This window comes from Antechinus flavipes, chromosome 1 (assembly GCF_016432865.1).
Source record: "Antechinus flavipes isolate AdamAnt ecotype Samford, QLD, Australia chromosome 1, AdamAnt_v2, whole genome shotgun sequence".
NCBI lineage: Eukaryota > Metazoa > Chordata > Mammalia > Dasyuromorphia > Dasyuridae > Antechinus > Antechinus flavipes.
The window spans coordinates 3,055,189-3,076,224 of NC_067398.1; the positions used below are offsets into that span (position 1 = coordinate 3,055,189).

At 52.8% G+C, this 21,036-nt stretch overlaps 3 protein-coding genes across 4 annotated transcripts in view; 2 read left to right on the plus strand and 1 right to left on the minus strand.

The window, feature by feature from the left end:
- CENPP (centromere protein P) overlaps positions 1–21,036 on the minus strand; it is a 122,839-nt gene that overhangs the window by 84,023 nt on the left and 17,780 nt on the right. The window lies entirely within an intron of this gene.
- OMD (osteomodulin) lies at positions 1,406–8,708 on the plus strand. The gene is given in 4 exon segments (XM_051977604.1): positions 1,406–2,993; positions 6,907–7,853; positions 8,295–8,534; positions 8,537–8,708. Coding segments are annotated over 3 exon segments (1,242 nt in total). The 5' UTR covers positions 1,406–2,993; positions 6,907–6,916; the 3' UTR covers positions 8,602–8,708.
- Positions 11,766–20,170, plus strand: OGN (osteoglycin). 2 transcript variants are annotated; one of them, XM_051977647.1, is made up of 7 exons: positions 11,766–12,044; positions 12,851–13,072; positions 14,534–14,615; positions 15,426–15,584; positions 17,526–17,728; positions 18,399–18,491; positions 19,391–20,170. In XM_051977647.1, the coding sequence occupies exons 2-7, from the start codon at positions 12,926–12,928 to the stop codon at positions 19,559–19,561; spliced, it is 855 nt and encodes a 284-aa protein (XP_051833607.1). In that variant the 5' UTR covers positions 11,766–12,044; positions 12,851–12,925; the 3' UTR covers positions 19,562–20,170. The 2 variants fall into 2 exon arrangements, with proteins under 2 accessions (XP_051833607.1, XP_051833599.1); XM_051977639.1 differs by having other exon boundaries at positions 11,777–12,044; positions 18,396–18,491.

Genomic DNA, 21,036 nt, shown 5'->3' on the forward strand with positions numbered 1-21,036 from the left:
ACAACCCTCACAAGTCTTCTCGCCCCAAGTTTGTCAGCACCCACTAAGACTACCGCTGCTCAAGGACTTATTTTTGCTGCCATGTGTCCTTTTCTTGGGCCTTCACCTCAAAAGCACCTCTGCGTCCCTCCTTTGCTTTTTGGGGTAATCCCCTTCCTATCTTCCCAAAAGAAAAAAGAAAAATCAGTCCTTACCATAAAGACCCAGCCAAAGTAGACCCCTTAAAGGCTCTGGGGGTCCACCGGCCTCCCTGAGCCGCCCAAGCTCAGGACTGGTCTTGATCTTTGGGGGCCTCTTGGCAGCTTTGCCACTGCCAGGGCCTTTTTCCTGAGTAGCCTTTCCTCAATTTTCCCAGCTGGATCTGCAGCCAGAACACACCCACCCTGCACATGGCCCCCGGGGCTCTGTCTGGGACCTCAACCCTACTTCTTCCATTGTTTTTCATCGACTCCCAGAATTCCAAATATCTTCTACTTGCTGAAGAGTCTCACATATTTTCCAGCCCTAACCTCTCTCGGAGCTTCCAGACTCGCATCTCCACCTAGATGACCGGGAGACATTCTGACACGTTCAAAATGGAACTCGGTGTTTTCCCCTACCTTCCCTCTCCCTCCTCCCCTGGTACTGTTGAGCGCACCATCAAGCCCACCTCCCTCTGCCAGGCTCCCAGACAAGGAGTCACCTGGACTCCTCATCCTCAACCTCCTGCCCCAATATGGTGCCAAAGCCATCAGTTCTCCCTTCCCACCTCTCTCCCCTTCTCGAGCTGCAAGCCCTCCGGAGGCACCTCAAGCCTGGAGAAGGGCCACAGCTGCTGGGGTGGGGGGTCCCATCTGCCTCCAATCTGCCCTCCTGTTCCCAAAGGGGCTTCCTAAAGCCCAGATCTGAACCCACCATCCCTCCCCCCGTTTAATAAACACCAATAATAAAAGCTGCCTATTTTCTCCGGGATCAAACACAAAATCTTCTGTTTGATGTTCACAGCCTGTCTCTGTAATTTAGACTCTTCACTTCAATTCTGAAATGGTAACAAGCTCAGGGAGAATGTGCTAAAATAGAAACCCCCACACCCATTTCGGGAGCTTTTCTATTCTCAGTCTTCTGGACATGAGACTCATTTAGATGTTTCTGGACTTTATTGTTTCTCTGTGTCTAGAGATACAACCTCTTGTATCTTTTCACATTCCCATCGATTCCGAGAAAAGATTTTATTTGAAATTTGTAATATTTTATCCCCCCACCCCCACCCCGGCCCGATATATAACAAGAGCACTTTCAGCATTTGTTTTCACAAGATCTCGGTTCCAAATTTTTCTCCCTCCCTCCCCTTCCCTCTCCTGAAGATGATAAAGAGTTTCATTTGGAAGATTGAGAGCTGGAGAGAAATGCGTCCCCGAGAGGTTTCTGGGTTACGGCTCAAGGTTTCAGAACCTCGCTCCGGAAGGAAAGGTGCGGTGCGCCACTGCTTCGGTGGGGAGCCCACTACGAGCTGCCGTGGGGAAGGGCCTTTCGCTCGCGAGTCTCCGAGGACCCGGCGAACGCCCCGGCCTGTAACGAACACTGGCGTGTTTTCTCTGCGGAATCGCCAAGGGAGGGCAGACCCTTCTTTCTGTGTCTTTGTGGACAGAAGTCTGAGGGTTAAGAACGAGTCGCTAATAAGAACCATATGAGCAGCCTGTGTACTGAGCTGAAAACCTGACCCGAGTACCCCGGGCCACGTTTTACATACCAAAGTCTTGAGTAAGAGCCTGGCTTCTGAGATTTACCTTATATGTTCAACAGAAACTCCCAAGAACACAGACCACTGAGGGTTTAAGTCAACAGCAGAAAGGCAATCAGATGGATTTTTTTTTTAATTCAAAAGAAAGGACGATTTGGGAAAGAAAAAAAAAGCTGAAGCTCGACTCACTTTACCTTAATCATCTGTACAAGCTTGAAAGAATGTGTAAAAGCATGATCTCAGCAGCCCACCCTGCCAAGAGACACAAACCCCGGTGCGGCGGGATGAAGCAAATCCTTGTTAGTCCTGGGAGGGGAGCGGAGAGGGGAAATTTCTAAGGGGACAAAATAAAACTAGGGCAGCCAGCAAGGGCCAGAGTACCCTGCCTTAAACACCAGGCCCACTCTCCTTCCTGGATGAGCTACAAACTGACCAGGCAGGGGCCATGGATGTTAAAGTTTCCGAGGGTCCACGGCTCTTCGTCCTCGTGGAGCAGTGGCTGGAGGGGCTGGTGGGGAGGTGCTGAGACGGGGTTCCCTTGGGTTTTTGGGGAGGGAGAGGAGGTCCTCACAAGAGGTAGCTGGCTCACGCATGAGTCGTCACTTCTGGGAGTTTATTCATTTGGGGGGAGATTTAGTCGCCACCTAAGGTCCCTCCAAGTCCCAACCTTTAAGATTCCTTTGTTTAGGTGCGAATGAAGCCGTGTGGGAAGCCCATTCCCGGGGCAGAGCAGAGAGGGGAAAGGAAGGCCTACGTGTTTATTAGACCAAGTTGCGGATGGGTCTAGCTCTGCTGCTATAAAAATCTAGCTTCCCCTTAATTTTAACTAGAACAAGGAGTTCCACTTTCTGGTGGCCATTAACTTGGAAAACTCATGTGGAATGGGAATAAAAATATAAGCAGTAATCAGTACAGCGTCTCATTTGGTTTTTCTGGTGACCATTGGGATTACAGGAAATGCTTGCCACACCTCAAACCCCAACTGAGGGGGGAAAGGAAGAAGGAGACCGCATAAATTGACCAGGGCTTGGAAGATTTTTATTTGCATTCGTAATGTTTTTCTGGAAAAGAAACATATCATTTAATCCAACCCAAATGTTACTAAAGCAAATTATATTTTTGCTTAAATTGCGACAGTATTTCAAAGGACACCCCTGACTGGGGACAGAGTTACTGTGGATTTTTAGGAGACACGGTTACAGATTTCAGGAATTTCTGATTCATTCAAAGGATTTGCAAATTCATCACCCACTGAAAACTAAAGCAAAATCAGGTATGAATGGAAATGCAATAGGATTTGTATTTTCAATGTTTGGAAACGGTATTTCTGCTGTTTACCAACAAGAATATTTAAAAAAACAAAAAGTAGACTGCCGATTGAAAACTTTTCTTGCAAGAAGAGCTGATGAGAAAGTGTAGTTAAATCCCCAGTGTTTAAAATGGCAGGAGAGTGGAGCCGTCGGGTGCTGGAGCTCCCATACGAACCTGAAGCGGCTCTGTCTGCGTGCTCCTAGAGGGGGTGGGGGGGCTTCTTGGGGACCCCCCCCCGTGATCCCCATCTCCTGCACCCACTCAGGACCAGTGAGCTGAGGATTTCTTTGGCTATGGAGGGTCTCGCCTGGGTTCGTGATCCCCGATGTTAATCGTACTTTGCCTTACTGTAGTCAGAAGAGGGAGTGGAAGGGGGAGACTTTGTAACGGGCTCAGGAAGTTTCGTGATCTTCCTGCATATCCCTGCTCTTGTCTCGTCATTTCTCCCCTAATTCGCCCCCTTTCCCTGAAATCACAGTGGAGGGAAGAGAGTAGGATCTGGCTAATGGAGGATTCTGGGGAATTCAGCTGAGCAAATACTGGGATCCCAGTTTATTGAGACCTTATTGTATAAGTTGAAAGAGGTCTCGAAGTAGAAGTGACACTCAGCAGAAGAAACCTTTTCTGGATCTGCAGTTAGTGTACAGCGCTTTATGAAGAGCCCGTCTCAAGTGAGTAGAGCAGCTGTTGAGGCAAGTCCCCAAGCAGACGATATCCCCGGGAACCCCCGTGGCTCCTTCCTAACTCTCCCTCCTGACTCCTACAAATGAATGGGACAACTATTTTGAGCCCCTTTCTTCCTAAAGTGAATTATTACTCATCATTTCACTTAATCTGAATTTCTCCAAATAAATTTGGTCCCCAAAGCATTAATTAACACCTATTGGACACAGACACTGGGAACCCAAGGAGGGATGACTGACCTCGGTGCTTTGGACTGAATTTGTGACTCTATCTGGAATCACAAAGGCTGGGGGGGGGGAGGGGGGGAGAAGAAACTCGTTAAAGGGAAACCTTGTTTTTAACTCCTTTCAAACTTATGTCTGCATTGAGCTCTCAACAGTAATTTTGGGGAAATGGTCCCCAAAAGCGCTGTGGTAAACACTGGACAGAGCCCTAGACAAGTCAGGGTAGAAGAGGAGGAGAAGGGGCAGCTCTGGGAGAAACAGCCTTAGCAAAAGCCCAAGTAAATGACTAAAATCACTTAACATCGGTACTTAAACCCAAAAAGCCTGGGGAGCAGGCGGGAAGTGGGGGGTGGTTTGGAGTTCTACATGCAGGAAGGACAATATTCTATCTGAGCCTCACTATGGCAGAGCACGGAGAGGGACTTGGGGGAGGTAAAAACACGGCAGCAAATTAGGGTTTGGAGGTGGAAGAATCCAGAGGTCAATCTGCAGTGACTGAAAGACACAGAGAAAGCTGGGTGGGAGCCCTGGGCTGAGGGGTCTTACAGAGGTTCCCCCAAAAATCTCTGAGGGACAGATGGCATGAACTCCCCTGAAAGAAGAGGCAGCCGGCACCTCCAGACCCTCATAGATGGGGAAGGGGGGACTCTTGGGAGGAGCTGGGTCAGGGCAGGGGCTGAGAACCTGAGGCCCAGAGGCAGCTAATGGGGCAGAGATGCAGGAGGTGGGCACCTGGCTGGGTACTGCTAGTGCCACAGGGCAGGAATCAATCTGCTTGTGCTCAGGCACAGTGGGAAGAGGCCCAGCCTCGGGAGGCAAGAAGGCCTGAATTCGAATCTGCCCTTAAGCCACCGCTCCTCTCTAGACATGAGCTCCCTCACCCAAAGCAGGGGCTAGGAAGGGCACCTGCCTCCTGGGCTGCTGGGAGGCTCCAGAGATCTCTGCCCACCAATTCTTCTCATTCTTCTCATCAATCAGGAGCAAAATCTCTCCCTCACCAGGCTCAAACACAGCACATTCAGCCCGGGCAAGTTCCCTAAGGAAAAGGAGAACCAAAGAAACCCAAGATGTTCCTTTAAGAAAATCCTTGGAATCAGGAGTCAGTTGTGGGGAGGAGGCAGGAGCCAGTTCAGACTGGGGTTTGTGATTTCACAGCTGTAGACCCCACCACGCTCTTCTGAGCTTGTCCCAGAGGAGCCCCAGATTCTCAGGGGTTCTAGAAGATGATCCTGGAAGGCTCCAGCCTCAGGGGCGGCTCTGAGCAGTGGGCAGTACCCAGAGCCCATTTCTGCTGGCCAGCCCGGGTGGCCCATTCCCTTGCTGCAGTGACCATTGGGCAAGGGTCCCAGGGTGAGCGGGCCCATGAGTTTTGGACCCCAGGGTCCTCGTCTTGTGACTGATGAGGAGAGCTGATGAGTGAGGTTGCGGGAGGCTCCGGTCAGAAATGAATGGAGAGGGTGCAGACAGATGGGAGCCGGCACTGCTCAAGAGGGCCCAGGCCGGGCCCAGAAGGGATCCCCACTCTAACACAGGGAGGCGCGTTCCTCCGACCTCTGCACCTGTCGCCCACTGTCCAAACTCTGGGATAGCTCTTGGATTAGAAAGTTCCCCTAGCCTCAGGCCCAAAGTGGTCTCTGCCCCACCATGCTCCCCCCCAGGATGGCCCTTCCTGTACTTAAGGCAACCGTCCCATCCCTCACTGCTCCCGCTCCCCCACCCTGTCTCTATGAATCAGGTCCAGGAAGGCTCGAGCTCCTTCACCCCCTGCCCCCTCCCCAGCTCTCAGGGTCACTGATGCCCTTCTGACACCAAAGGTCTGGGCACGGGGGGCTCTAGACCCGTTGCCCTTAGAGGCCTTGCTCCTCCTAAAGTAACCCAAGGCCACTTTGCAGCACTTGCTGATACCCAAAGGCAACAAGAAATGCCATTTCTGGGGACACTTGGTCATCGGGCATCGATGCCAAAAGGCCGCTGCCCTGCGCCATCAGTGGCAGGTACAAGGCAGGGAGGCCTGGGTAAAACCTTCCAAGTTAAACAACCTGGATTTGGACCATCAGCCTCATCAATGAGAAGGGAACCACGGGAGAGAAGGCAACGATCACTTTGAGAAATAGGTCAGAGGGAGAAATGGAAGCAGTCAGAGGAAAGGATGAATCCCAGTTTAACTAGGGGGAGTCTGATGGGGCTCCTGGCTTAAGATGGCGTCAGCAAAGCCGGTTTGGACGGTCCCCGCAGACGCTGGCAAGGTGGGTCTGGCGCTCGGGAAAGGGCAGAGCAGAATTACACCCATTTCTGGATTTGAAGGTGCCCTTTTCTCTTATGAATAGAACGCTCTCTTTTAGATGGCAGACAGAGGAGGGAAGAGGCCTGGGGTACCAGAACTGAGCCTCCAGTTACCAGGCAGGTCCTGAAAAGTGGGGGTGGACAATGAGAGACCAGAATGGAGGCAGTAAGGCGGGCTCAGACACAGAGAAGGTCGGGGGGTCTGGCAGTCGGACAGTTTATTAAGTAGAGGCAGACTCTGGTCCTGGAGCCAATGAGTCCCACATTGATGGGACTCAACAGGCTGAAGCCCGGCTGGCTCCCCTACAGCTGAGGTGTCAAACAGCCCATGACAGTCCCGAGCTCTGGGGGAACCAGGTTAAGGTGTAACTGGGCCGTACTAAACAGAATTAATCTGTGACGATACCAAAGCGGGTCTTCCAAGCCGGTCCGTGGCCCTCGGGGACCCCACTGTACAGCTGGGCGGCCGCCATTTCTGTCTGGGTAGACCAGTCCTGCCGGACGTGATGTAGACATCTGGCAAGCAGACATGCTCTGTCACCCGTCGGGGCTCTGGCGTGAACTCCTGCATCGTCACTCACTCTTCCTTCCATTACTTGTGACAACAAATGCGCCGTCAGGTATCTCAATGTGAGTTTAACGAACGTCCCCTGAGCTTTTCCCCTTATTTCTCTCCTCCATTAGGCACAAGAACATGAGTTTTCTCGGTCGACTCTGGATCATTTTCTGCTTTCTCGAAGTCACCGTGTATTGTCAGTACGCCATGTACCAGATGGACGAAGACTACGACGAAGAGGCCGACGACGAATATTCACCCGCGTTTTATTTTCACTCCAATCAAGATTACGACATTTCCTCTCACCGAAATCCCCTCGGCTGTGCCGCGGAATGCTTCTGCCCCCTGACCTTTCCGTCCGCCATGTACTGTGACAACCGCAAGCTCAAGACGATCCCAAAGATCCCGACGCACATCGAACAGCTCTACCTCCAGTTCAATGAAATAGAAGCCGTGACGGCCCATCCGTTTGCCAACGCTTCCAACCTGAAGGAAATCAACCTCGGCCACAACAAGATCAAGTCTCACAAGATCGAACGCGGCGTGTTTGCCAAGCTTTCCAATCTCTTACAACTGCATCTGGAGCATAACGACATGGAAGATTTCCCATCTCCTCTTCCTAGTTCTTTAGAAAAACTTCTTCTTGGTTACAACGAGATCTCTAGAGTGGAGGCGAATGCCATCGAAGGCCTGATGAACCTAACCACGCTGGACCTCTGCCACAATCGGCTTCAAGACTCTTCCTTAAGAGAAAACTTTTCCCAAATGAGCAAACTGGCGCAACTCAACTTAGGTAGTAACAGATTAGAGTCGATGCCCCCGGACTTACCTTCCTCGCTCATGCATCTCTCTCTAGAAAATAATTCCATCTCTCTCATCCCGGACAATTACTTCCAAAGGTTCCCCAAGCTTCTCGCTCTAAGAATGTCGTCCAACAACCTGCGGGAGGTTCCCTATGACGTTTTTAACATTTCCAGCCTCATAGAGCTCAACGTGGGACACAACAATCTGAAGCAAGCGTTCTACATCCCGAGAAGCCTGCAACATCTGTACATGGAAGACAATGACATCGAATGTACGTAAACCTTGTCTTTTTACGGAGGGGCTCAGGGTGGGCTGACAGTGAATGAGCTCTGATCCTCACGCACAGCTGTTGATAGGACCTGGGCGGGGAGAGGCTGAAATTATGTGCAACCAGAACAGCTCCTGCCTAGAAGTAAAAACAAGGATTCTTTCTGCTAAATGGCACTCTCCTCTATAGACGGCTTAAGCTTGCCGAAATCCTGTCGCTACTTAACTTTCCTTTCTCTGATTCCTCTGAAAGACAATTAAACCGTGACTTCTGCAAGGGCTCGCCGTAGCCGGTATAGACGCCGCTAACTCCTTCCTGACTGCGGCGGTCCAAGCGTCACTCCCTGGGGGAAGCATTTAAGCATGACCCCAGATATGTCCTTAGATGGGTTCTTAGTGACAACCAAGGCCTTCTGGATGCTAACTCTCTATTTTTACTTTACAGACATAAATGTCACCCTGATGTGTCCCCGAATTGACCCGACGCATTACCACCACTTAACCTACATTCGTCTGGACCAAAACAGGCTAAAAGAACCAATTAGTTCCTACGTGTTGTTCTGCTTCCCTTACATCCACAGTATTTATTACGGGGAACAAAAAAAACCCGACGGGCAAATGATACTGCTGAGGACCCAAGTGTTCCGCAGGTTTCAGGAAGAAGAAGAAGAAGAAGGAGATGGAGAAGGAATGAGCCTGAGGGGCAGGAGCGGGGAAGAACGGAGGAGAACTTTGATCCTTACTTCTACTAAATTCAGTAACTACAAAAACCCGGAGCTTTATGTTGCTCCTTTCCTCAGGCTTAACAGCCATTCCAGATGTCGATGATACTAACAAATAAACCAAAACCAGCTTTGCATGTCTGCAGAATGTGAATGTTGCGACATTTTTAAAGCCAAAAGAGTCCCCTGTGCCCGCCTCCCCCCCCCCCAAGCAACCTGGACTTTACTGCCTTCTCCTCAATGTTTAACCCTTAAGGAGAAAATGCCCCCAAGTAGGAAAAGAGCTCACATGTCACCAAAGCAGACTGCTCCAATTTCTGCCACACCCGGAGTCCAATTCCACCCCTGGGGTGAGTTACTGCCCCACTGGTTAGTTACAACCCCCCTCCCCCAACTGATTAGTTATAAGGCACCCCCCCACTTTATCACTCATGTTAAAATAAGACAGAATTGCACTTGGCCAACAAGGTCTGTGAATGCAGTCACAAAGGGGGCGCAGAAATGGCACCTGGTGCCTGTGGCTCTCTGGGAGTTTGACAAGTGAGTCAGAAAAGCAGGATGAGAATGGGGAGGAATGCAGGAGAACCTCTAGAACTAGACCCTAATGGATCAGAACCAAGTCACTGAGACCAAACCCAGAAGTCCTCAGGTTCCACAATGGCCTGAACATGGGCATGTGGACAAAAGGCACCAGGGACAGGAACAGGAGCTTCCAATGAGCATTTACAACATTACCATAGTTAATGTGCTCATTAAGAAACAAAGTCAGCAGAAGGAGTAGCTGTACGTGGCACCGCTCCACCCTAGCCCTCCACCCACATAGGACGGTCTCCTCCATTTCTGAGGCTTCCCTTTCCCTAACAGAAGCCGGGCAAGACCACTCTCCAGACGGCCACCTTGGCTCCTTCTTCCCCTACCTGGTTCCAGCATCCTCGGGAGCTCCCGCCAACCGCACATCCCTGTCTCTATGGGGAATACTGGAGGCCCCTCAGTCATCCTCAATCCCTGCTGCCCCGTCCCCACATTTGCCAGTGCTCTGGATTCTTTCCTCACATCCTCTTACCCACCTCACCCCTCCATGGTTCCCTCCCGGTTTTCCTCCTGGCCCCCTCCTGGCCCTCCACAGGGTTCTCTCCTGGTCCCCCATGTGGTTTCCTCCTGGTTTCCTTCATGACTCCCCTCTTCATCCCCCACTTGGCTCCCTCCATCCCCCTGGGCTAATGGCTGCTTCTGGTCCCCATGTGGCTCCCTCCTGGTTCCCTACATGGATCCCTCCTGTTTTCCCTCCTCATCTCCCACGTGGCTCCCTCCTAGTCCCCCCTGACTCCCTTTTGGTCACCCACGTGGCTGGCTCCCTCCATCCCCTTGGGCTAGCGGCTGCTTCAGGAGCCCCTTTCTCAGCTTGTCTGCTTCAAGCCTTTCCTCCTTCAGGGTAACCTCAGAACCAAGGTCACACGGGATGGATTCCTTCATTGTCTCCTCTGCCCTCCCAGGCTCATTCCTGTTCCCCTTCCCACATTCTGCATCCTCGTCTCCCGGGGCTCCCCATGCACCCCCAAAAGACCCAATCTCTCTTTTCTTCCCCTGCCTCCTTCCCAACCAGGGGCACAGGTGATCCGAGGTGCCCAGTGCCCCCCAAACTTGGGAGGCTCCCAGAGCTCTCTCCTCCTTTGTGGTCAGGGAAAGGCTCCCCAGCCCTGCTGTGGCTCCCGGCTCTTGAGGAATTAGTGCTAATTAACCTCAGTAATGAGGTTATAAATAATCCTCACTAACCTTGCCTATTCCCCTGATCCTCCCCCACACCTTCTCACCTGCTTATTCCCACCTCCTCCTTTGCTCTTCCCAGTACAGTACTGATTTCAAGAGCCCCCCTCCTGGAGACGTCCACACTCCCTGGTCTCCCGTCTTTTCCCTCTGGGCAGAACCTCCAGAAAAAGCCCCCCTCCAGACCAAGCTCCCACTGGTTATCAGTGTGTCTGCCCTAAAACACACGCTACATACCCACAGTGACAGACACACACACACACACACACACACACACACACACACACATACACACACACACACTTGAGGCAGGGGTGCCCCCTCTGCTTCTCCTGCTCAGCCAGATAGCCTGGGGGGAAGCACAGCATAGGAGCCCCGTCCTCGGCCAGGACCCGGCTGCCTCTCGTGGCTGCCCCGGTCAGTGCCCTGGACAAGCTGCCTCCTGGCTGCTCCCCTCAGCACAGCGGCCTTGTGCAAGGAGCCTGTCCACCCCGCTGCCACTGATGCCGGGGGACGCATCTCCCCGGTTCTTATGTTAGAGCGGACGGCAAGATGGCATTTCTAGAGGCCGTGGGCACTCCAAACTTGGCCAATGTTCAATCACAACTCTGAGCCTAAGTCCTTCTGCCGGCTGGCGGCTGCTCTCCTCCGCTGCCTGGCAGCCATGAGAAAGGAGAGCTCCAACATATCCAGATGCCGGGCAATCACGGCAGGAGATGTTTCCATCTCCGAGGATTCTGCTCTGGCTCAATCCATTCCATAGTGGACCACCCGTTTCTACATCCTGGATATGAGCAGAGACACTTGAACAAATGCTTCCCCCGAACCTAGGGAAGTGCTGGCCTGACCTCAAGCTGTTCCTCTGGTTCTAGACCGCCCCTCGCCATCCTGGTACACGTGGACCGCCCCTCGCCATCCCGGTGCACATGGACCGCCCTTGCATCCCGGTACACATGTGAGCTAAGTGCCATTGATGGATGAGACCTACGTGGGCATTCCCCTTGTCTCACGGATCTTTAACCCTCCCGGGCTGCCCGACCCAATAATTACACCATTGTCCAAACCACAAAATACACGATGAAACAGGGTCTCCAGGAAGGGTCACTTTCCTGAGACACCTGAGCACCGGGCCCCAAAGATCCATACTGTGAGTCACCTCCCCAGAGTCCCCCAGGCAGGAGGAGAGAGCGAGCTTATACATAAAACTGCACAAGGAAGCGATAGGAAAAACGCTAACGGGTCCAACAGTGAAAACATTCCCACTAAGACGTAAACTATGAACTCCTCGGGAGGTACATTAATGGGATACATATGTTGGCGCGCGAGCTAATTCGGAAAGCAGATGGCGCGTCTCCTAGGAGAGGGGTCAGATGATTGAATAACTCGGCCATCTTCATAAATTCATCTCCCCCGACAAGAAGCAGCCGGGGTCCGCGAGCCGGCCGGGGGCGGGGGCTCGGAGCGACTCCGGCACCTCGTCTGAGGAATGTTCTGAGCAGCCTCGGCGCTCGCCGACAGCGGCAGGAATGTTGGCAGGCCCGTCTCCCCCATGGAAAGGGCTTTGCGAGCTGTCCGCCCCCAGAACGCTGGAGAGCCTGAAACCTTCTGCAGCTTCCTGAGCTGCCTGCGCCCTCCCACTGTGGGCTCCGGCGAGCGAGCGAGGAGCGAGCGAGGGGAAGAGAGCCGCAGACGCTGGGAAGCAAGGCAAGGTAGGCTCTGTAAGCGCCGCGTGTCGCGATCAGGGTGACTGTAAACAGTCGTCCCCAGCTGCAAGAGCAGTTTTGAAGGCGGGCTCCGCAGACTTTAACATCAATCTTGAAGGGATCTTTTCGGAGCCTCGGCCGACTTCAGATTCGGGGCAGGAGGTCCAAGGTGCTGCCCTGGGTCCCTGTCGGGGGGCTGTCCTTGAGGGCCGAGGGCTCGTGTGCAGTCCCGCCCAGACCACTGCTGGGAAGTGGCCCCCACCCCCATCGCAAATGCTGCTGGGTTTGCCCCAGGCCCTGGGGAAAGTGCGTGCCCCAAGTGCCTCCTTCACAAACACACCGAAGGACTCCCTGGAAGGGGGCGGAGGTGGGGGGAGGGCAGTTTAGCTGAAATCACCAAGTGAAGACAAATATGAAGGATTTAAGGCTTTTAAAAAACGTGCGATGGAGACAAGTAGTTCTTGTATTTATCTGGAAGCTCAAATGGACGGTCGCTTCCTTGGAAACGGGCCACGTTTAGATCCCGCAGAACAGGCACGCGTCCACCTAGCAGCGAGCGGCAATAAGGCGACCCTGCCTCGGCTCTGGGGTCCTTTATTGCTTTCATGTTAATGATACAAAGAGAGACAGGATGGCAGGCGTGTGATGGCCCCACGTAGAGCGGGTAGAACAAAGTGCCGCAGGATTGTTCACTCTGCTAAAGGGAACTCTGAAGCCCCCCGGGGAAGTTCAGCAGCTGGTTAAGATGGGGGAAGCCTGGGGCCGGCCCTGTGGCTCTCGCCAGTCCTGTCTCTCTCCTTCTTTGCTTTTAGGCCCCCAAGAGGGAATAGAAGCCCACCCAGCGGCCTCCTCAGAGACCCCTGCCGCCGCCCCTGGTCTGGGCCGCCATGAATACCCCGCAGGCCGCCTTGGTCTGGCTTCTCCTGGTGCCCTGGGTGAAGCCGGCCCCGCCCGCTGCACAGAGCTCTCCCACAGAGACCTTTGGAGAAATATGGGATTATGAGGAGCCGCCGCGGGACGGGGGAGACATGAAGGTATCAGATTTCTTTTATTCTACAGGCGCACGCGGTTGCTCTCGACGCCATTTGCTCCTGAACAAAAGAGGCTCCCGTTTAAGTGATTTAAAGTCTCTCCTCATCATCTCTGTCCCAAAGTGGATTCCTGGGACGATTAAAGTGAGAAGTGTCAGTCAAGGTGACCTAAGAGTCCCTGGGAAATGGGAAAGAGCAGCAAAGGGCCCATTGTGCTCGGCCCCGGCCCCTCCCCACAGGGCTGCAGCCCATGTCGGCCGGGTTCTCCGGGGCGACGGTCCCAGGGTGATTCAGATATGGGAATGGGACCAGAAAGTACAAGAAGCATTTAATTGGGGAGTACTTGTAAGTCCCCCTAGAGATCGCTGACCTAAGAAGGGACAGCTTCCTAGACTGGGCCAGGAGGACGGTGGAGACCTTCTGGTATCTCCCTCCTGGGGGTTCTGGCCCCAGGGAAAACAAGCTGCTGCCGTACCTCGGTGGTCCCATGTCGTGTGGCCTGAAGACCACGCCGGAGAGGCTGGCCCGGATATCCCATGATAAAAACCAGTGTAGATGAGGGGTTTCAGTTTACTAAGGATGAAAAATAAAAGGGAATTTCTAAATGGTCACACTGGTGGCTCCCAGGGTGCACCTGGTCCACACTTCCAGTTGAGGGGAGCACGTAGCGCCCAGGGAGGTCGTCATGGAATCAGAGCAGAAAGAGGTCCCTGCAATCATCTAACCCTACTGTGCGCAGACAGCACGGGACTCTAATGTGTGTTCCTCCAGCTTCCCATTAATGACAACAAACCACTAAAATGGAGGTGTGCAAAACTCCTTACATGAATCCTCTAATCTTCTCCTGTGAGGAAGGTGATGGTATTATTCCTGTTTTATAGAAAAGGAAACTGAGGCAGAGGACAGCTAGGGTCTGAGTTGGGATCTAAATGCAGCTCTTGCCGACCCCAAGCTCAGGGAGGTCTCCCATAGCCCAGTCAGCTTCCTAGCTTGTGCCCAATGACTTCACATGCCCAATGCCTCCATGTGTCCAAAGGCTCCACATGCCCAATGCTTCCAAGTGTCCAGTAGCTTCACCTGCCCAATGCCTCCATGTGCCTAGAGGTTTCATGCGCCCCCGTGTCGTGTCTTTTTCAGGCTGACCCATCCCCTTCCCTTCCTCAACAACCTCTGGGTATCCATCCCTTTTGATGGATCCCTTTTGATCCATCCAGGCTTCCCTAAAATGTTACCTGACAACAGCCTCCAGAGGAGGCACAGCCTTGCATGGCAAGGAGAGGGGGTCGCTATCCCCTCCCTGGTTCTAGGCACAGCATCCAGACAAATTAATGCACCTCCTTCTCCCCCATTAGTGCTGGCTCAAGACTCCCTTCTGTCCCACCCCATGCCCCCATTACAAATGATCTATAGGGTTTGCCTTTTGGCTAAGTCAAATAACCTGGGTCACCTGTATTCTTCTAATAGAGAAACGAGATCCTGACAATCCTACACGACTTACAGAAAGACGAAAGCACGACGGAACAGCCAGAAAGAGCTGAAGCTGGCGGTAAGGAGGCCGGGCCGGGCGGGAGTGGGCGGGGGGCGTGGGCTGTACCCCCAGAACTTGTGGCCCGGTGGGAGTTGATTCAGCAGGAAATGACCAGAGCAGCAATGGGCATCCCCATCCCGGAAGCAAAAGCTCTTTGTCTACACCTGTATGGAGCCCAGTCCCTCCCCAGTGTGTGAGGCAGGGAGGCAGGGAGGGAGGGAGGGGAATGGGGAGCCTCAGCACAGGGCCTGGCACAGAAGAGATGCTTTAAAATGCCTGGAGGCTGACTGACTAAGCCAATGTGTCAGGGAAGGGGAGTTCTCCAGATTAGAAGGAAGCCAGAGAAGTGGCGCTAGGGCACAGTGCCCCCCAATAGCGCGCTCCCTCACAGTGCCCCCCCCATACACGTGATATGCAAGAGTCGAATCTGGGACCAACAAATGCTTTTAAAAGGCCTCTCTATGCACACATATATTGTATCTAGAATATACTGTGATCTATTTAACATGTATAGGACTGCTTGCCATCTGGGGGAGGGGGTGGAGGGAGGGAGGAGAAAAGTTGGAACCGAAGTGAGTGCAAGGGATGATGTTGTATAAAATTACCCAGGCAGGGGTTCTGTAAAGTTATAATTATTAAAAAAAAAAAAAAAGCCTCCCTAAGTTCTCATCCCCGCGGAGACGGCTGTCCCTTCAACCACTCAGCGGGGTCTGGATCTGCCACCTGAGGGGGAGAGTCTGAATGCAGAAACCCTCCCCTGGGAAGGGGCTGGCCGGGGCGGGAGGGCTCTCTGGGCCCGCCGTGGCTCACCACCCCATCGTCCCTTAGAAATGCCGACCTGCCTCCTGTGCGTCTGTCTCAGCGGCTCCGTGTACTGCGAGGAGACGGACATCGATGCCGTGCCCCCCTTGCCCAAGGAGACGAACTACCTGTACGCCCGTTTCAACAAGATCAAGAAGATCACGGCCAAGGACTTTGCGGACATCCGTAAGTGAATTACATTTCTGTGAATCCTAACTCAGACAGAAAGGGGCATTTCTATGTCGAGAGCAGAAGAGAAGGCTCCGTGTGAGACCGAGAGGCTCCGCGGGCACGGCCCGCTTGGTTTGTTTTTAAACTTTCCGCAGGCGCTCCTCCCGAACCTTCAGCACTCAGGACAGTGCCTGGCACAGGGCGGGCCGCGGGGCCGCCAATGGCGTTTATAGGTGACTGTGTTAGGAGAAATGGCGGCAAAAGTGGGCAGAACCAGGAGAGCCACGTATACGATGATCACCACAACCTAAAGACAAACAGTTTTTTTCACTCACTCTTCTGCGTGCAGCCACTGGCCCCGGAGAGGGGCTGGGATGAAGCGCGCCGCCATGCTCTGATGGCCCAGCAATAAATGCAGGGCTCGGGCCGAAACACACGCCCGGGTCCGCGTCTGTGTTTGGGGGTGACACGGCCAGTGTGGGCGCTTGTTTGGCTTGTCTGTGTGTATCTGTTCAAGGCCGTTGTCTTTTCTTTATCCCCCAATGGGAAGGAGGGAAGGAAAGTAGGAGGGAAAGGGGAAAAAAATTCATTGAAAAGAAATTTAGTTTAAAAAACTCTGTCCAACATTTGAAAACCTGTAGACATGATGCCCGGTGAACGCGACGCCCCGTGAACGCCTTTCTATTCTTTTCTGTGGATGTTTTTAAAAGAACTATCCTGGCCTTTATTTGCCATCATACTGCTAACCCTCCTCCTGTCTTCCACCCCACTCCCACTGAGGGAAAGCAAAGAAACAGCCAAACAAAATGAAACAAGGTCTTGGAAAAGCGAGTGGGATCGCTGTCCTCAGCGCCCATCACTCTCAAGGGGGAAGAGGCGAGCAGCCTCTGTCCCACGTCTGTGTGCTCATGCGTCACCAGAATCGAAGATTTTCCAAAATGGGGGCGGGGGGACCTGCCGTCCTCCCCGTTTCCTCCAGGCGGCATTTTCTTCCTTCCACATTTCCCTCCTTTCCACACTAGGAGAGCCTGCTTTCTATGCCCCTTCTCTTTCCAAACCGATCCACTGAGAACCTGGCTCCCAGAAGCGCCCATAGCCCTCCCTGATTCACCAGGGGTCTTCTGGAAGCTCCCCGGGCTGCCCGCTTTGGTGCTAGCTAGTGGTCCACTCAGACTTTCCTCTCTGCTCACAAGTGGAAGGGCATCTCGGACCAAGACTTTATGGCTTCTTTCTTGTCCCTGTTGCCTCCGGACCAGAGTCCCTTCCTCAGGCTCTTCCTCCTCCACTCTCCAGCCCTGTCATACCCTTCCTCAGAAGCCTTCGTTCCTTTCTTCCTTCCTCCAAGATACACCGCCAACATCTACAGCCAGCGTTGAAGGCCCTCTGAGGTCCGGCTTCGGCCAGACCCTCCAGTGAAGCTGTGGTTTCCTACCCCCCTCAACGTTCCAACTGGATGGGGCCCTTGGCCGGCCCCCAAATTTGTATTACCACCTCCCGGCCCTGGGATGAGACCCCTCCTGAGCCCAACATTACAGACCCTCTCATCCTTCAGGGCTCAGCTTTGGGGCCGAGAACTGGGCAGGGCTAAGTGATTTCTCCCTCTCTGATTGGTTCTCTCCTCTGCTCTGATGATCCCAGTCGGCAGCAGGCGTAACCCTTCATCCCCCTTGTCTCCCTGGGGCCTGGACGGTTAGCATAAGCGGGTCCTATCGGAACCTGGTGACTTAATTTCTTGTGACTCAGTTTCCACATCATGAGAGCACCAAGCTGAGCCAGAGCAGGTGACAAAGAAAGGCTCGATCTCATTTCCTTAGCTGCAGAACAGGTGACTTGGACAATGTGGCTGCTAAAGGAGTCTACCTCTGTGCTTTTAAATGGTCGTGAAATAGCGCTAGTTTAAGATGAAATAAAATATAATATTTATCAATATTTTTATATGGGGTTCTTTCCCTCAAGCTAACTTAAGAAGGCTCGATTTCACCGGAAACCTGATAGAAGACATAGAGGACGGGGCCTTTTCCAGGCTCTCCCTGCTTGAGGAACTCACGCTTGCAGAGAACCGGCTGTTAAAGCTTCCCATTCTGCCCGCTAAGCTGACTTTGTTTAATGCCAGACACAACAAGCTCAAAAGCAAAGGCATCAAAGCAAACACGTTCAAGGTAAGGGACATCCTTATAACAACTGCTCCAAGGAAACCGACACTGGCCAGAGGGGAAGCCCCCGAGGTTGGTATGCTGTCAGTCAGCTGGGCTCTGATTGCCAGCTTGAGGGCCTTGGGCCTAGTGGCTGAAACAAGGCCTCTGTGCCCTTCTGACCAGTCCATCCACAGTTGGTCCTCCACACCGCAATCCAGCTGGTACTGGTGCTGAAGCCCAGCTTTGTCTGACCACGCCACTCCTCCCACTCCTCTGTGGCTCCTCAGTGCCTCCAAGCCAGGGCCCAGAGGCCACTGAGAGCCCTTCCTTCGGGCCCCCTTTCCGGGCTGGCCACACAGGACTCTGCAGCAGGCAGAGAGCCTCCTGGCTCTCCCACATTCTGTCCCCTCTAGCCCACGTGACTTTGCCCAGCTGTCCCCCAACTCTAGAATGATAGAATCCCCGGTTCCCTTCCAAAGGCTGGGGGCTCAGGGTGCCTTCTGCAGAGCCTTTCCTGATGGCCCCCACCTCCCAAACTACCCTGAGCCAAGACCAATGGGAAAGAGCCCCAGCAAAGGAGCGCGAGGCCCTCGGGTGAGCCCCACCTGCCTCCTCCTCAGCGGCTCCCCCAGTTGCAGCTCCTAGTTAAGACCTCTAAGGAAGGTTAACCCAGAAGCCCTTCTTCCCCCAGAAGCTGAAGAACCTCTCCTTCCTCTATCTGGACCACAACGACCTGGATTCCGTGCCGCCGCATTTGCCTGAGAGCCTGAGAATCCTTCACCTTCAGGTACGTGGTGCTCTGGAACACGCAGTTGGGCCTAACCCAAATTTATGCCGATGGGAATCACCTCATTCTTTGACCCCGAATGCAATCCCAGCAGCCCCCACATTGCCTGACCCTGCTAGGCCATAATACCTGCATTTGGCTGATTAACTGAGTGGTGTGTGTGTGTGTGTGTGTGTGTGTGTGTGTGTGTGTGTGTCTGAATCTCCTTCCTTCCTTTCTCTTACCACCCTTCTTTCCTCTCTCCTTTCTCCCCTCCCTCTTTGTCTCCCCTCATAGACTCAGGGCTTAATCACTGCATTAACTCAAGGCCTCGAGTCCTTCCAAGTTGTTTCCTTGCCAGCGCTGCGGTCTTTTTATGAATTGTTAGTTCTGCCCTTCTCTCGGTCTTTTCCGTTTCCTCTGAAACTGCCCGTTCCATCGTTCCTTCCTCATAGCTCCTATCATTTCCTTACACTCACACACCGGCCTTGTTCAGTCTCCTTCCAATACAGAGCCAGACCCTTGGTTTGCAACCCGGTCGCTAACAAAAGACTTGCAGAAATGCCCGTTCCTTTGCTCTTTCTCTGACCTCTTTGGGACGTCCATACTAGAGTTTTCGAGCGGGGTCAGAGGTTCTGCTCATTTCGGTGATTTCTCCAGTATGACCCCAAATTTGAGGCGCCTGGTCCATGTCTGAGGATGCCCCCAAACTCTACCTTGCAGAGGAAGGCTTTCCCCATTGCTTTATGGGTGGCTCAGACCAAGCCTGTCCAAGTCTTCCACCCCAGCCGGGGGCTTCCCGGGCTTGAACCACCCACCTTGCCCTGGACGAGCAAACATGGTACATTTAGGGAGGACGTTTGTCTTTCCACACTCAAGGACAACTGGGAGCTTCCTAACCTGTTTCTCTTGTGTCACAGTTTAACAACATAGCCGACATCACGGATGATACATTCTGCAAGTCCAACGACACGCGCTACATCCGCAGCCGCGTGGATGAGATCAGAATGGAAGGCAACCCCATCCTCCTGGGGAAGCATCCCAACAGTTTCATCTGCCTAAAGAGACTGCCCACTGGAACCTACTATTAACTGAGGCGCACTCAGCCCCACGTACCCCTAAAGGGAAAGCCAGCTGTCTGCTTACCTCTCATTTAAAGGATCTATAGTCTCGTTTAACGATATTTTTGTATACTCTTGGCAGCTTTCAGACACCTACACCTTTTTTTGTTCTTTTTTAAACTAGAGTATTTAGAAAACTTTACATCTACCTTACATTGTGAGTTCAAAATGTAACATAATGTGAATAATGGAGACTAGTCAGATAAACATCACCACACACCCCACTTGGTTCATGGCAAGATGTCGGCACACTGTGACAACGTCTCTGTGGCTGCGTCTCAGCTGGGGGCACCTTCTCATCGCTACCAACGTGTAAGTGTGGGCACACACCCAGGACTGGCTCTCTGATGCCCTTCCTTCTCGTTCCTGCCTGAGGATGCCTCCCTGGCTCAAAGTGAAATATTTTCAGGCACCCACAGTTTTTGCAAGCTGGACTGACATCGGTGAGGGACTCATTACTGTCGTAGGCCGTGAAATATGGTAGAGTTTGCTACAAGACATGTGTCTATACCATACTTTTCAACTGGAGAAAACTCCATTCCTTTGGTCAAGTCCCAATAAAATGTTCATTTACAGGAAGTGACTCTGGTTTGTGGAGGTCCACTCGAGACGACTTCTTTGGCAGCATTCCCAGAATGCTTTCATTCTCGGGGGAGGGGCTGCTCCCTACAGCTCAGAGGGGGTTACCATAAACAGGAACATCCCCTCCCTTTTATAAGCTTACACAAGGGTTAAAGGGAAAAGCAAAATTAGATTTGGGAAACAATCTCTGGTCTTCTGATCCTGGTCTAGTCCTGTTTCTCCAGCCCAGGAGACTACATCTAGTGGGGGGAATGCACCTATGCTGCCAGTTGAGCCCATGTTTCATATGTAGTTTCAAGGAAGAGCTCAGCCCCATCCTCCTGGGCTAAATCACGAGAGGCTTTGGTGGACCCAAGACCTGTGGACATCCCTCCCACAGAGAGCGATTACAAGGTCTCCTCTTCCTTCCTATCTTCCCATCCCAGCCAGGGCCTTGCCCAAAGCCTCCATCAATGGCCCACACAACAGACCCCAGACGTTGTATTATTGCAGGACTATAGGCTCCCGCACGTGCCCAGCCCACACTGAGACCACGTCGTACACCCAGCTCACCACTGGTCACTCGTACAGCCCAGCCATCCCTGATGTATTCATTTCCATTGACCTGTGGGTCACCTACACTTATTTTTCTGAGATCGCGGTCCCTATGGTTAATAGACAGTATCCATGGGATGGCAGCAGAACTTAAAAGCCAAGCTCCTGCAGCTCAGGGACATGGAAGGCTATTTGTCACTTCCCAAATGTGCCCACTAGTCTCTTTGATTCATTATCCATGACGCAGGTAGTCAACGACACAGAATCACCTGAACGATAAGCACTTCTCAGCTTCTTCCCTTCCCCTTGTAGATGAACAGGAGACTCTC